The following is a 17,311-nucleotide window of genomic DNA, read 5'->3' as shown; positions in this document are numbered from 1 at the left end:
CCACGTGTTTTCCGACAAGTCAGAAAAACAGCACTGAAGTTAAATAGGTCTAATCCGGATTCGTCCTACAAATAGTCGAAAAGTGCCGTTTTTCCCACTTGTCAGAAATTTAGACACAAACTGAATAGACACAATAATAAGAATTATTACTGAATGAATCTGTAAAATTATATACAATGTGCAGAATTCACTAATGTAGAAGTGACTCCACATAGAATAAATGCTTACCCTTGCTCCACACTTGTGTTTGGACGCTGTCCGGAAACAGATTCTGAGCTGTCTGTTAAAGATGGCACAACAGCCAAAAACCTGCATTGGGGAAGAACATGTCACTTCTGTTTTCAGTATATTCATTAGCCTTTACTTTAACAGTAGTGACAGCATATTCCCCAGCATACAGAGTAACTTAATTAAAGCAGTGCAGTGACGAATGAGTGCCACTATTTTGGTGTAAAAAGGTCAGTGTGGAAATCATATGATGTCATTCAATTCCAATTTAGCATTTTGTCTGATATACTTTCAACATAGAATAAAATATAACAGATGAAGTACAGATATTACAATAAAGACTGGAAAATGAATAACACTATGTGTGTTTGTGCTAGCTTACTTAAAGATGTGTCCTCGTACATCACTGCGGCACTCTCGCCAAACAGCCCCAGTCAGTGTGCCAGGTCCTGTGCGACTCTGCTAGCACTATTTTTTTTTCTTAAGACTTTTTACCCAATAATGCATCTTAGTTGCAATGTGATGTGACTAGGATGCAGGAGGAGACTGCGCTGATTAATTTGATATATGACACTTGTATATCTGTGTGACTTATGGCCCATACACACTGTGCAATATCATTCACAATCTGAACGATATTGTTTCGTCCTAAATGATATTGCATAATGTGTATACATGATCCGATGTACGATGCGCGCTCCCGCGGGTCGCATGTGACATTGTACGTCAGACTACATGCAGTCTTGATGAGGTGATATTGTGTGGTTTTGAACTTCAGTGATGACTTTGTTTCTAGACATTGTTTGACATAGTTTGCAGTGTGTACACACCATCCAATCCGATATGATATCTTATAAAATATCATACGATATTGTATCGTATGGGATCGCATAATGTGTAAATCGCATAAGTCTCTGACTCTGTATACAAAGTGCTACAATGTAGCAGCCGCAGCTTTTTCCCAATACAAGTTCTGTTCTACTCCGTGTAAGACCCAGTCATACATAATATACAAGTGTCATATAGCAAATTAATCAGCACAGTCTCTTGCTGCGTCCTAGTCACATCACATTGCCACGCATTTCCAAGAAAAAGATGCAAAATAAAAGACGCCCACACTAGCAGAGTTGTACGGAACATGGTGGCTCACTTGCTCCAAGCATCTCACGTCACATGGTTTACTGAGGCTAGGTATAAGAGGACACATCTGTAGTTGGTTTAAATAAATATTCAGGAAAGGGCTGTGCTCAAATAACCTCTTCTTGCTTAAAACCTGGTTTTAATGAAGTATATATCACCTTCTCAAGCTTCAACAGCCGCAACTAAAATATTCCAGTTCGGCTTCAAGTGAGGTGTGTAATGTCCTAGGATAGGTAGACTGCCCAAATATTAGCATATTTAAGTATTACTTCCCCCTCAACCTCTGTGACTGTAGTCTCAGAAAAAAACGCACTTTGTTTGCATTGCAGTAATATTTGAACAAAGTGTTTCTCAGACATCTAAGCATTCATGTTTTACTCAGCCAGAAAAGACCAACAATAGTTTAGTTCTGCTGTCTGACGTAGGCTTACCTCTGGTACACTTTGTTGCGCACTCCCTTTTGAAACGACAATAAATAGTTGCGCCCATCAGCTGAGAAGACCTCCACAGCTATTGGCTGCAAGAAACACACAGTGACTTTAGACCAGCACTCAGATTTAAGCCATCAATAAATCAGTGCACAACACAGAGTGAAAGGTCAGTGGACTATACAGGGTTAGCATCAGTTCTCAAAGACTGATTCTCTCTCGCCCAACAAGGGGTCATTCTTTGTACTTCTTTATAATATGCACATGTACAGTAGAAACAGAAGTCATTATCATTTGACATGCTGAAATGTGGCGTTTTATCAAAAGAAAACACCATAGTACAGTATAGCAATGCTTTAAATGTGTTTATGAATGTGCGTTAAGCAGTGACAGAAAGGATGCTTCTGACTGCCCTGTTCATCAGGCGGGCAACTTTAGGTGGTCTGACGCAATCAATGGACAGCTGGCCATTTCTTAACCACATACTATATGTCATTATAAATGCATAATGACATATAGTGTCAGCTACGTATCACATACGGTATGTTACGGTTACTGTAAATATGTGTGGTAGTGAAAGCCAACTTGTGTATTCTGGGACTGCAGCATCAGTGATCTATGATGTCCATCAGCTAACATTTATCAGGCAATGGCTATGTAAAACAAAAACAATGTAATTTTACTTACACATTACTTAATATATGTATTGTCTGTGTTACATTTCCTAAAATAGGGATTTTTGTTTACTTACCGTAAAATCTCTTTCTCTGAGTCCATCTGGGGGACGCTGCGCCGTTACTTGTGGGTTTAGAGGTGTGTGGTAGTGGAGTTTGGCACAGAATCTCAAAAGCTGTCTCCTCCCCCCTCTAACCCCTCCCATCTCCTTCCTGCTCAGCCATCACTCAGTTAACGTTTAGCCAAGCCAAAGGAGATAGACCCGAACAAAAAAACAACCAAATAAACCAGACAAAACTACGGGAGGGATCGCAGCGTCCCCCAGATGGACTCAGAGAAAGAGATTTTACGGTAAGTAAACAAAAATCCCTATTTCTCTGTCATCCATCTGGGGGACGCTGCGCCGTTACTTGTGGGATTTCCCAAAGCAAGCTAATGAGAGGAGGGAGCCGTTGACGGCATAGCCGTCTGTAAAATACGACGCCCAACAGAGGCAGTCTCCAAACCAAAAGTATGAAAACGATAAAACTTTGTGAAAGTATGTACTGACGACCAGGTCGCCGCTCTGCATAGCTGCTCAATAGATGCACCACCGCGAACAGCCCAAGATGCTCCAACTGCTCTAGTCGAATGAGCACTAATTGAGTCAGGAACCGAAACATTTGAAGACACGTAAGCCTGTCTGATGGCCGAAGTTACCCAACGGGCCACAGTGTTCTTGGAAGCCGGCCAACCTCGTTTGGGAGCATCAATCAATACCAATAAAGTATCCGTACGACGGAAAGACTCCATGCGGGACAAATAAATACGTAAGGCCCGAACAACATCCAAGAGAGCCAAATGGGAATCTTCCCCCAGAGAAGACGACGGAGCAAAAGCTGGAAGGACAATGTCCTGATTTAAATGAAATGCTGAAACAACCTTTGGAAGGAAAGAAGGCTTAGTCCGCAGAACCACCCGGTTCTCATGAAACACTAACAATGGTGGCCTGCAAGAAAGAGCCGCCAACTCAGACACTCGTCTAGCGGAAGCAATAGCCAAAAGAAAAACAACTTTTTGTGTCAGATAACGCAGTTCCACAGATTCCAAAGGCTCAAATGGAGATTTTTGAAGGGCCGTCAGGACCAAGTTTAAATCCCAGGGAGGAACCGGAGGGATAAAAGGTGGTTGAATTCGAAGTACTCCCTGAAGGAATGTTTGAACCTCTGGAATGATCGCTAGTTTCTTTTGAAAAAGAACCGACAAGGCCGAAACCTGACCCTTCAGTGAAGAAAGTCTCAGGCCCTTATCGAGACCCTCCTGAAGGAAAGAGAGCAGGCGAGGAAGTCTAAACAAATGCGGAGTCAAGCCCCGCTTCTCGCACCAAGCAATGTAAATACGCCATACCCTATGGTAAATGCCGGACGTCACCGGCTTCCTAGCCCGAATCATCGTTTGTACAACAGAACGCGAAAGACCTTTTGCTTTTAAAATCTTGGATTCAAGAACCAAGCCGTCAAAGCCAGCCGACTTAAATCTGGATGGCGACAAGGCCCTTGAAGAAGAAGATCTGGTCGTAGAAGAAGACGAAAGTGGTCTCTGACGACCATGCTGCGCAGAAGCGTGTACCACTGTCGGCGCGGCCAATCTGAAGCCACCAGAATTATGGTGATACCTTCTCGCCGAATGCGTTGAAGTAGACGTGGAAGCAGTGGAATCGGCGGAAACACGTACCCCAGTTGAAACTGCCACGGAGCTGTTAGAGCATCGATTAGAAATGCTTAAGGATCCTGAGTCTGCGAGCCGTAGTGAGGAAGTTTCTTGTTGAGTCGAGACGCCATTAGGTCTACGTCGGGCAGTCCCCAGCGGTCCACTAGAGAGAGAAACACTTCCTGGTGAAGTTCCCATTCTCCTGGATGGATCGTGTGTCGACTCAAAAAATCTGCTTCCCAGTTCTCGACACCTGGAAAGTGAATTGCGGATATTACGGGAACCCAACGTTCCGCCCACGTGAGAATCTGAGCGACTTCTCTCATTACGGACCAGCTGCGAGTTCCTCCCTGTTTGTTGATGTAAGCCACTGCCGTGGCATTGTCGGATTGCACACGAACCGGATGACCCTGTACCATGGTCTGAATCTGAAGGAGTGCGTACCGGATCGCCCTCAATTCCAGAATGTTGATCTGTAAGTTTGACTCCTGACTGGTCCAGCGCCCCTGGAAGTGATGAGTCTGGAACACTGCTCCCCAACCGCTGAGGCTTGCGTCCGTGGTGACCATAATCCAAGACCAAACCGTGAACGGTGCTCCTTTTCTCAAATTGTGACTCTGAAGCCACCAGTGAAGCGACTGACGAGTCTTTTCCGACAAGCGGATCAACTGTAATTCGAGACGTGGATCTGTCCGAGTCCAACAGCTGAGAATCTGAGCCTGAAGAGGTCGGGCATGAAATCTGGCGTATGGAACTGCCTCGAAGGAGGACACCATCTTGCCCAACACCTGCATGCATCTGAGGACCGACACTACCGGTAAGTGTAACAGGGTCCGGATTCTGGACTGTAGATCCTGAATCTTGTCCGTAGGAAGAAACACCTTCTGGCTGTTGGTATCGAATAAAAGTCCCAGAAAAACCATTTTCTGGGAAGGAAGTAAAGACGACTTTGGAAAGTTGATTATCCACCCGAACGACTGCAGAGTTTCTGTCGTTAGACGCAGGTTCTGAGTGAGAATTTCCGCTGACGGGGCCTTGACCAACAGATCGTCCAAGTATGGAGTGATGTTGACCCCTTGACAACAGAGAACCGCGACGACATGACCCATTACCTTTGTAAAAACTCGAGGAGCCGTAGAAAGACCAAAGGGAAGAGCCTGAAATTGAAAATGCCATGGCCCGACTGCAAATCTCAGAAGAGGCTGATGACCTATCCAAATCGGGACGTGTAAGTAGGCGTCTTTTATGTCTATTGAAGCCAAATATTCCTCTGGCTCCATGGCGGCGATAATTGAACGAATGGATTCCATCTTGAATTTTTGGGTTGAGAGATACGGGTTGAGGGCTTTTAGATTCAGAATGGGTCGGAACGAACCATCCGGCTTGTCCACGAGAAAAAGACCCGAGTAAAAACTCCGACCCCTCTGAGGAGAGGGCACCGGAATGATTACTCCATTTTGTAAGAGGGTTGTTGTTGCCTGAAGAAGAGCTTGACGTCTGGAGGGATCGTCTGGGAGAGGTGTGACGAATAGTCGGAATGGGGCTGTCTCTTCGAGATCCAACATATATCCTCTGGATATGACCCCCATTACCCACCGATCTGGTTTCGACAGGAGCCACACTTCCCTGAACTGAAGTAACCGAGCCCCAACCCTCATCGATCCCTCCGGAAGACCTGAAGCGTCATGCCTCAGGCTTATCGGCAGGCTTACTGGCCGGTCTGCGAGCAGCCTGAGATCCTCTGCCTCTGAATGCCCCTCTTCGTGGAAATCTGGAGAAGGCACGAAAGGACTGGAAACTACCTGCGTACGAAAGGACCGAAACCTTGTAGGTTTCGGTTTGTGAGGAGCAGATGGAAGAAAGGGGCTCTTTCCTCCAGTAGTATCTGAAATAATCTTTTTTAACTCCGACCCAAAAAGAAACTCCCCTTCAAAAGGAACTGCCGTCAAGGTCTGCTTCGAGTCCGAATCAGCATTCCAAAACCTAAGCCAAAGAGACCGTCTTGCTGATACTGTCAAGGCAGAAACCCGGGACTGTAGCGCAACAGAATCTAACATGGCCTCACCTACATAAGTAAGCGCCTCTGAAATCTGTTCTGCTAACTGAATGGCTTCCGACGGATCGTCCGACTGCATTCCAGATACGACCTGTGCTAGCCATTCATCCACGGCCTTAAGGACCCAGGCACCCGCCAGAACTGGACGGAGAGAAACACCTCATAAAGAAAACATAGATTTTAGCAATGCTTCTATTTTCCTATCGGTAGGGTCTTTTAATGTCACGGACTGTACCGAAGGAATAACCGTAGCTTTTGCCAAATGTGAAATAGGAGCGTCTACCTTTGGGGCTGTCTCCCAAAATTTTGTATCTTCCTCCGTAAAAGGGTATAGAAATTTTAATTTCTTAGGAGCCTGGAAACGAGAATCTGGTTTAAGCCAGGGTTCTTTTAAAATATCCGCAAAGTGAGAGTAAGAAGAGAAGGCAATAACCTGTCTCTTCTGTCGTTTGAAGAAGGGAGAGGAAGTCTCCGCCACTGCTGCATCCTGAATATTTAGAGTCTGACGAATGGCTTCTATTAGTAATCTAACACCTGAACTAGTAGATAGCTCCTCATCTTCCCAAGTCGAAACTTCTTCCCATTCAGGATCTACCTCCCCTTCCTCCAATGGAGATGTCAGAGAATCCAACTCCTCTCCCGGAAACGCTATAGCGGGTAACGGCTGTGGTCGTTTAGTAGCAGTGGAACTGCTGGAAGAATTAACAAACTTATTTAAAGAATGGGTTAAATCAGTAAGACACTTGCCCATATTTTGGGCCCACAGAGGCTCCACCTGAGTTCGAGCAGATTCAGCCTCCGACCTAGACTGACGCAAATCTGAAATGGCATCCACCATGTTCTGGAACTAGTGCTTCGTGTGCGCTTGTACAGCATCCCCCAGTCTGCAGCCGGATAAGATGGCGCCCCGGAGCCTTCAGGAGCTGCCGAACAGTGTGCGCGTGGCAGAGCAAGGCGGGAAGCCGTCCCTGCACTGCTGACGTAACCGCCGCAGCTAGACTCTGAGTAGCTTCCGAAACTGGAAGTTCGGGCTTCCGCGCACCGCTACACACAGCGGTTGTCGCGGCAGCTCTGCACTGGCTCCAGGGAGTGTAAAACACTCTCCCGGACCTTCCGCAAGCCCCCTCCTAATCAGTCCCACTCACTGCGGGCGGGCGGGCGGGCGGAGGGGGGTGTCGGAGGATGGGGAGAACCGATGCGACGGGTGTTGGTCGCTGACAGGCTGGGGGGTACAAAATAATAGAGGGAACAGCCCAATACTGTCAGTGACAGATTGTGGCTGATTACCTTATTCCTGCTGTCCTGAAGTGTATAAAGGCCCCAGTGACCAAAGTGTGGTGGCCTCCAGCAGCAGCTCAGAGTGGGATACTAAACCCACTCCAGTAGTACCTGTCACCTGTTTACAGGGACTAGGTACACTTAAGAATAACTCCAAAAAAAAAAAAACCTAAGGAGAAAGAAAAAACTGTGTCTGTACTCCACAGGCACAAAATTAAAACTGAGTGATGGCTGAGCAGGAAGGAGATGGGAGGGGTTAGAGGGGGGAGGAGACAGCTTTTGATAGATTCTGTGCCAAACTCCACTACCACACACCTCTAACCCACAAGTAACGGCGCAGCGTCCCCCAGATGGATGACAGAGAAATTACAGAAAGCATAGGAGTTTACATTATGCGTTAGTATAGTCATGTAACATCAGGAACAGAAGGTGGGGGAAATAAAAGCAAGCTGTGCACATACAGTATATGGGATACTGTACAGTTGGTTATATGTGGGGGGTTTTGGTCTTTGCATAAGACACTCAATACCATACTGCTCGTGCACACCAATAATGTATATGTCTATGTCCGCGTGCAGACCTCTTACTGCTATGACTTGTAACACATATGGAATGGGAGATGAAAGGGGCAGGAAAATGTAGGCAGCGTATTCATGTAACTGCGGCAAGCGGAACTGGATAGAGATGCAGATACACCTGTCACTCTGATGATTATGATAATTGCGGACTAACCTATCCCACTGATAGTACTTAATGCATTAGTGTGCCTGCTATATCATATGAAGTCACCATCTATTCGCATTACTTAATGGATATTACCACTTGGTTTATGATAGAAAAATGGATTTGCTGTTCATTTTTTTGTTAAGGAGAAAATATAATATGTTTATAGTTAACTGAATTTAATGTGCATAAGAACAACAATAATCTTTAGCAATCCTATATGGACTGCTGCACAAAACTGAAGGCTGATGTGATTAAGATGTTGTGGATGGCACGTGATTCACTAGAAGTGGTAAAGCCCAATCACATATAGCCACAGATACATATGCCCTCACCTCCAAAAACCTTCACAGATGTCATTATAAAGTGCTGGGAGAGCATTCATGATCACCTACCTGTAACAGGTATCTTCGTTTGTGAACTTCTTTGATATCTTCATAGGCAAAAATGCTGCAAGTTCTTTTCAGCTGACTAGGGCCCTGCCTTGCCCCCCGAGGAATGATTGGTTCATGCATACTAGATGAAAAGGATTGTTTATTATGAAAAAAACAGACAAATAAGAAGGTACAAGTAAAAGTCAGATAAAATGAAGAAGGTATATGTTAAACTCTACTGCTATTCCAACAGATGGGAGGGTTGACATAGTAAGCTTATAGCCTATTAAATCAGACCATCCAACGTTACCCTGTCCATCAGGTTCAAAATTAATTTGTCTAACACAGGTGACTAAAATTAGAAATTAAGTGGGAGGTCCAGGAGCAACGCATTTTGGTGGGTAATTCAGAGGTGATCGCAGCAGCAGATTTGTTAGTAGTTGGTCAAAACCATGGGGGTGATTCCAAGTTGTTTGCTCGCTAGCTGCTTTTAGCAGCATTGCACACGCTAAGCCGCCGCCCTCTGGGAGTGTATCTTAGCTTAGCAGAAGTGTGAACGAAAGATTAGCAGAATTGCGAATAGAAATTTCTTAGCAGTTTCTGAGTAGCTACAGACTTACTCAGCCATTGCGACCAGCTCAGTCCTTTTCGTTCCTAGTTTGACGTCACAAACACACCCAGCGTTTGCCCAACCACTCCCCCGTTTCTCCAGCCACTCCTGCGTTTTGCAACTCAAACGCCTGCGTTTTTCCGCACACTCCCATAAAACGGCCGGTTTCCGCCCAGAAACACCCACTTCCTGTCAATCACACTACGATCAGCACAGCAATGAAAAAGCTTTGTTATGCCGTGAGTAAAATACCTAACTTTTGTGTAAAATAACTAAGCGCATGCGCTCTGCGAACCTTGCGCATGCGCAGTAAGCGACTAATCGCAGTATAGCGAAAATCGGCAACGAGCGAACAACTTGGAATGACCCCCCATGTGCACTGCAGGAGGGGCAGATATAACATTTGCAGAGAGAGTTAGATTTGGGTGGGTTATTTTGTTTCTGTGCAGGGTAAATACAGGCTGCTTTATTTTTACACTGCAATTTAGATTTCAGTTTGAACACAACCCACCCAAATTTAACTTTCTCTGCACGTTATATCTGCCCCCTTTGCAGTGCACATGGGGGTTCATTCCGAGTTAATCGCACGTACCAACTTTTTGCTACTCGTGCGATCAACTAGACGCCGCTATGGGGGAGTGTATTTTAGCATAGCATCGCTTGAGCAGCCCTACTATGCTAAAAAAGTTTTGTGCAGAACAAGACTAGCCCTGCACTTACTTACCTTGTGCGATGGATCCAGCGATGAAGGTCCCGGAATTGACGTCAGACAACCGCCCTCCAAACGCCTGGACACGCCTGCGTTCGGATCTGCACGCCCTGAAAACGGAGAGTATCGGCCCCGAAACGCCTCCCCGCTGTCAATCTTCTTGCGATCGGGCTAGCGATCACTTTCTTCTTTTTTTCTGGTTGTTGCCCAGCGACAGCCGTTGCCGGGCAATGACCAGAAGAAAGAAGAAAGGGCGCTGCGCATTTCCGACCCGTTCGCACTGTAGCGATGAACCGCAGCGTGCGAACGGGTTGGAATTACCCCCATGGTTTTGCCCAACTGCTAACAAATTTGCTGCTGCGATCAACTCTGAATTACCCCATTTGTACGTCGTGAAAGGGTTATGTTGGAGGGTCTGTTGCATGATCCCCACTTTTACTTTTATATTCTATTGTACCTATATTTATCAAAAGTACAGTCACAATATACACAGTTTGATTTGTACAATTTCTCAAAACAGAGAATACTTTATTCGTAAAGTAGGTAGTAAGTTTCGAGGTTTGGAGTGATAGAATGACTTACTTTACAGGTAATGTTTCAATATCCCGAATCTCTCTAGTTGCGGTCAGTGTAAACCCATCCACTACATAGAAGTGTTCTTTGCCAAAGAGAAGGAGGCCTTCACCGGTGTCTAGGCCCTGGACCCTTGCACAGCGATACATGTGTTGAATCTGAAATTAATGGGAAAGTGGTTGTAGAACAAAGGAGAGACTCCGCCATTACATTCCAGGTTTTAAGGATATCTTTGCGTGACGCCAAATGCTTAGTTCAAACTGACTGAGATACTAATTAAGTCACATGTGCTTAAGAATGGATATGCTTAAAACCTAGACTGCAAGTATTTATTTATTTATTACCAGTTACTTATACAGCGCACACATATTCCGCAGCGCTTTACAGCGAATATTTGCCCATTCACATCAGTCCCTGCCCCAGTGGAGCTTACAATCTATATTCCCTACCACACGTATACACATACACATTCACGCTAGGGTTAATTTTGTTCAGAGCCAATTAACCTACCAGTATATTTTTGGATTGTGGCAGGAAACCCACTCAAGTACGGGAAGAATATACAAACTCTGCACAGTTAGGGCCATGGTGGGAATCGAACCTATGACCTCAGTGCTGTGAGGCAGTAATGCTAACCATTACACCATCCGTCCTGCCCAAATGGTGGAGATTGGTAAACTCTGAACTAACGCATTATTATTTAGATCTTGGATTTAAAAAAAAAAAAAAAAAAACACACATACCATTTTTTCTTTTTTTTTTTATAACAGTGCAATCAGTAATACCCTTCAAACAGTGTATCATATTTTATATCTTGGTCAGTGAATATACTGATATTTACGGTATCCCAAATTTGACCAAAAGGTGGAGTCATTGTACTGTATTCATAATATGCAATCACATTTTAAAATCGGCTAGCAAAAAACAAAAGATAAAAAAAAGGATTTTGGTACTTACCGATAAATCCATTTCTCTGAATCCTCTAGGGGACACTGGAGTCCTATACAGTAGGGGGGGGTGTGAAGCTTGCAACCGGAGGTGTGGCACAATCTAAAATTAGCATTGTGTGCACAGCCGGTTCCTCCCCCTTCACATCCCTCCTCCCTCAGTTTAGAAAATTTGACTGAGAGAATAGGACATGATACTATAGCACATGGCGGGGAACCGAACCGTACAACCTATCAAACAGCATCCAAGAACTCTTAACTGAAAAACTAACGCTGTTTGTACAAACGTTGTAAAATCCATACTAGGCACAGAGCCCCAATGTGATGTGATCCTATGACCTTGTTCGTCAAAGTCCAGGGACTAACCATGTGAGTCACAAGAGTCCTTTGAACAGGAAGTGTGAACCCAGCAGGCTGACAGCACCGAGGCGGGCGTCCAGTGTCCCCTAGAGGATTCAGAGAAATGGATTTATCGGTAAGTACCAAAATCCTCTTTTCTCTTTCATCCACTAGGGGACACTGGAGTCCTATACAGTAGGGGACGTCCCAAAGTTATCCCCCGGGGAGGGAGTGCTGTCGGTGGCCTGCAAAACTAAACATCCGAACTTAGAGTTCCCGGACACAAAAGTATCAAACTGTAAAATCTAGCGAACCTGTGGGCTGAGGACCACATTGCCGCCCTGCAAAGTTAAGTAGTGGAAACCCCTCTGGCCGCCGCCCAGGAGTCGCCCACTGGTCGGGTGGTAGGAGCACCTGTCTGAAACGGAACCAGTTTGCCACAGGAAATGTAAGTTTTCCGAATAGCAAGTCTAGACCAAGACTGCTCAGATGCTGGCCAACGCTTCTGAGGCTCATCACAAAGAACCAAGAAATGGTCTGACCTTCTGAAGGACGATGTAACTTGTAGGCAAACCCGGTAAACTCGGACACAGCCCAGGACACGTCTCTATCTGCGAGACCCGGAAAATATACTACAATTGGTTGGGTTACTCGAAGCTCCGAAACAACCATAGGAAGGAAATCTGCTTTTGTACTGAGATCTGTCCTAAAAGCTCCCAACCCAGAAAAACCGCCTGGCCGGAGCCAAGGCCAGCATTAACGTGACCGTCTAAGATAGATATTTCAGGTCTGTGTAAACACCAAATTTAAGTGCCAAGACGCAGTAGGAGGATGAAGAAGGGGGTTGGATCCCCCGGACCCCTTGTAAAAATGTTTGAACCTCAGGCAAGGCTGTTAACCGTTGTCGAAATATGATGGATGGATGGAACCGAAACTTGACCACTCAGAGAACCCAGCCTCAGTCCTACTTCCTGACCTGCCAAAAGGAAAAGTAGAAGTCTGGAGAAGTGGAAGTTCGACGAATTCCACCCACCTCATGACACTAGCCCTATTACCTATACTAAGGCTTGTAGTAGTGTATGGCTGTGACCGGCCTCCTAGCGGCAATCATCGTAAGAATAGTCGATCCTGGTATCCCTCTGTTTCATAGGATCCGGGTTTCAATAACCGCGCCGTTAAAAGTAGCCCGTTTCTGGATGTTGGAACGGTCCCTGAGATAGCAGGGCCCCTCTCTGAGATAACCTAAAAAGGATCTTCCGTTGGTAACCCACGCAGCGGGCCAATCTGGTGCGATTAGAATCACAGACACTCGCTCTCGTTTCAACCCTTTTCAGAACCCTGAGAATGAGTTGGAAAGGTGGAAAAATGTAAACCCTCCTGTAACACCAAGAAAGTGTTAATGTGTCCACTCCTTCAGCTGTTGGACCCTTTGTCCCGGATACATTCTTCGTGGCTTCCTTTAACGCCATTCCGTTTCTTTTCCCTCCTTGACGGTTTACGTATGCCGTCGTCGTGACGGTGTTCGACTGCATCCTTATGTGTTGACCAATGACCTGGCTCCTTTTGGCCAAGAAAGAGGTATTCTCCAGGAGCGTCCAACTGCTCCGAAACTAATGCTGTTCTAAGACGGCACCCCAACCTTTGAGGCTGGCGTCTGCTGGCAGGAACCACCAATCCCAAATGTCGAACCTCTAGCCTGCTGCGAGATTCCTGTGCAATGACAAATAAAGTAAGGAAGTGCGTAAGCGTGGTGGAAGTCGGAGTCTTCGACGCAGGTGCCAGTGTGACCTTGCTCCCTGAGCAATGAGGTTCATCTGTAATGGACAGGAATGAAGCCTGCCACCAACTTTCCGAACAATTCCACACAGAGGTGTAGAAAATCGTCCCGGACCTCAGTACCTGAGTCTGTAGGTCCTGGACCTTGTTCTTTGGTAGGAATCCTCTCATAGTACCCTGTCCAAGAGGAGACCGAGGAATTGAATTCGTTGAGTTGGCCAGAGGTTGGATCTCTGGAAATTCACAATCTCCCCATGTTGAATGAGAATGGATGGGATGTCTGAACATCCCTGATCAATTGGTCTCGAGAGGATGCATTGATTAGCATGTCGCCTAGATAAGGACGAATCGTGACTTCAACAATCCCGAGTCTGCAACCATGAATGCCATGATCTTCTGTCAAGAGTCTTGGGGCCAGTGATAGACTGAACGGCCAGGCCCTGAATTGGTAGCGATCCCTCAGCAGTGCAAACCTTAAGTAAGCCTGGTGAGGGGCCCAGATTGGGATATGCAGATCTGCATGTTCTAAACTTGCAATGATCGACTGGATTGATTCCAGTTTGAATTTGTAGACACTTAGAGACCGGTTTAAAACTTTTAAATTGAGTATCGGCCGGACTGTCCTGTCTGACTTGGCATTGACAAAAGGATTGGAATAGAGAGCCATTCCTCACTGAGAGGCGGCAACCGGGAGAAAGACCTCTGAACGTAGTAATCTTTCCATTGCCGGCAGTAGTTCTTTCTGAGGGCACCGAGGCAACTTCAGACTTTCGCCCACCAAGGGGAATCCCAGGTGAGCCGTGAGACCGTCCTGTCACGGTCTTGTCAGCAGATTCATCCCGCTTTCTGGCTGCCTGTGAGCGGCCTCTACCTCTGCCCCCACGTACTTGTGTACCACAAACTCTTCCCCGGGCTCGCAAGGACTGAGCTCTAAAAGAATTCCCAGCTGTTCCCGAATAACCTCTCCTAACCTGTGTAATGGTTCTTGTATAAGGAGTAGGCAGACAAGTGGACGCTGTAGCCTGCGAAATCCACTTGTCCAACACTGGACCGAAAAACATCTCGTCCTCAAAGGGGGGTATTCTACCGCACCTTGGTGTGAATATCCCTAGAGGCTTGACACAAGTGTGAAGCTGAATCTCGAATGTATTACGCCAGTTGGGTAACTTCTTCCAAGCCATTTTCCCCTTAAATAGCCTGTACTATGCGTCCAGACCATGCTCCCATGGTCTTGTCAATCCACGCGCAGACGACCGTAGGTCTTTGTGCTGCACCTGCCACAAAAAATAAGAATTTACTTACCGATAATTCTATTTCTCGTAGTCCGTAGTGGATGCTGGGAACTCCGTAAGGACCATGGGGAATAGCGGCTCCGCAGGAGACTGGGCACATCTAAAGAAAGCTTTAGGACTATCTGGTGTGCACTGGCTCCTCCCCCCATGACCCTCCTCCAAGCCTCAGTTAGGATACTGTGCCCGGACGAGCGTACACAATAAGGAAGGATTTTGAATCCCGGGTAAGACTCATACCAGCCACACCAATCACACCGTATAACTTGTGATCTGAACCCAGTTAACAGTATGATAACAGATGAGCCTCTAGAAAAGATGGCTCACTACAACAATAACCCGATTTAGTTAACAATAACTATGTACAAGTATTGCAGACAATCCGCACTTGGGATGGGCGCCCAGCATCCACTACGGACTACGAGAAATAGAATTATCGGTAAGTAAATTCTTATTTTCTCTGACGTCCTAGTGGATGCTGGGAACTCCGTAAGGACCATGGGGATTATACCAAAGCTCCCAAACGGGCGGGAGAGTGCGGATGACTCTGCAGCACCGAATGAGAGAACTCCAGGTCCTCCTCAGCCAGGGTATTAAATTTGTAGAATTTAGCAAAATTGCCCCTGACCAAGTAGCTGCTCGGCAAAGTTGTAAAGCCGAGACCCCTCGGGCAGCCGCCCAAGATGAGCCCACCTTCCTTGTGGAATGGGCTTTTACAGATTTAGGTTGTGGCAGGCCTGCCACAGAATGTGCAAGCTGAATTGTACTACAAATCCAACGAGCAATAGTCTGCTTAAAAGCAGGAGCACCCAGCTTGTTTGGTGCATACAGGATAAACAGCGAGTCAGATTTTCTGACTCCAGCCGTCCTGGAAACATATATTTTCAGGGCCCTGACTACGTCCAGCAACTTGGAGTCCTCCAAGTCCCTAGTAGCCGCAGGTACCACAATAGGTTGGTTCACATGAAAAACTGCTACCACCTTAGGAAGGAATTGGGAACGAGTCCTCAATTCCGCCTTATCCATATAAAATACAGATAAGAGCTTTTGACAAAGCCGCCAATTCTGATACACGCCTGGCCGACGCCAAGGCCCACAGCATGAACACTTTCCACGTGAGGTATTATAGCTCCACGGATGTAAGTGGCTCAACTCAATGCGACTTCAGGAAATCCAACACTACGTTGAGATCCCACGGTGCCACTGGAGGCACAAACGGGGGCTGACTATGCAGCACTCCCTTAACAAAAATCTGAACTTCAGGCAGTGAAGCCAGTTCTATTTTGGAAGAAAATCGATAGAGCCGAAATCAGGACCTTAATGGAACCCAATTTTAGGCCCATAGTCACCTCTGACTTGTAGGAAGTGCAGAAATTGACCTAGCTGAAATTCCTCCTTTGGGCCGTACTGGCCTCACAGCACGCAACATATTTTCGCCATATGCGGTGATAATGGTTTGCGTTCACTTCTTTCCCAGCTTTAAATAGCGTAGGGATAACTTCCTCCGGAATGCCTTTTTCCTTAAGGATCCGGCGTTCCAACCGCCATGCCGTCAAATGCAGCCGCGGTAAGTCTTGGAACAGACAGGACCCCTGCTTCAGCAGGTCCTGTCTGAGCTGCAGAGGCCATGGGTCCTCTGAGATCATTTCTTGGAGTTCTGGGTACCAAGCTCTTCTTGGCCCCCCGGAACAATGAGTATAGTTCTATATTCCTCTCCTTCTTATTATTCTCATTACCCTGGGTATGAGAGGCAGAGAAGGGAACACATACACCGACTGGTACACCCACGGTGTTACCAGAGCGTCCACAGCTATCGCCTGAGGGTCCCTTGACCTGGCGCAATATCTTTGTAGCTTTTTGTTGAGGCGGGACGCCCTCCTGTCCACCTGTGGCCTTTCCCCACGGTGTACAATCATTTGGAAAACTTCTGGATGAAGTCCCCACTCTCCCGGGTGGAGGTTATATCTGCTGAGAAAGTCTGCTTCTCAGTTGTCCACTCCAGGAATGAACACTGCTGACAGTGCTAACACATGATTTTCCGCCCATCGGCGAATCCTTGTGGCTTCTGTCATCGCCATCCTGCTTCTTGTGCCGCCCTGTCGGTTTACATGAGCGACCGCCGTGATGTTGTCTGACTGGATCAGCACCGGCCGGTGTTGAAGCAGGGGTCTAGCCTGACTTAGGGCATTGTAAATGGCCCATAGTTCCAGAACATTTATGTGTAGGGAAGTCTCCTGACTTTTCCATAGGCCTTGGAAGTTTCTTCCCTGTGTGACTGCCCCCCAGCCTATGAGCACTCTGCAGTCACCACCACAGCGACACCCTGGCCCTTGGAGACAGGATTATCCGCCGATGCATCTGAGGATGCGACCCGGACCACTTGTCCAACAGATCCCTTGCATGGGAATTGACGAATGGAAATTCTTCGTAAAAAGCTACCATCTTTTCCAAGGCTCGCGTGCATTGATGCACCGATA

At 46.5% G+C, this 17,311-nt stretch overlaps 1 protein-coding gene across 9 annotated transcripts in view; it reads right to left on the bottom strand.

The window, feature by feature from the left end:
* The window catches only part of WDFY3 (WD repeat and FYVE domain containing 3), a 462,687-nt gene that overhangs the window by 44,695 nt on the left and 400,681 nt on the right, over window positions 1–17,311 (bottom strand). For all 9 annotated transcript variants that reach the window (XM_063919895.1, XM_063919894.1, XM_063919893.1 and 6 more), the window contains 4 exons: window positions 10,493–10,641; window positions 8,613–8,733; window positions 1,800–1,885; window positions 229–309 (listed from right to left, as the gene is read on the bottom strand). In XM_063919895.1, the coding sequence (XP_063775965.1) occupies window positions 229–309; window positions 1,800–1,885; window positions 8,613–8,733; window positions 10,493–10,641 (437 nt within the window). The remainder of the gene's footprint in view (window positions 1–228; window positions 310–1,799; window positions 1,886–8,612; window positions 8,734–10,492; window positions 10,642–17,311) is intronic.

Source organism: Pseudophryne corroboree, chromosome 1 (genome assembly GCF_028390025.1).
Source record: "Pseudophryne corroboree isolate aPseCor3 chromosome 1, aPseCor3.hap2, whole genome shotgun sequence".
NCBI lineage: Eukaryota > Metazoa > Chordata > Amphibia > Anura > Myobatrachidae > Pseudophryne > Pseudophryne corroboree.
Note: the sequence above shows the minus strand (reverse complement) of the source record. Positions and strands in the feature narration are given on the sequence as shown.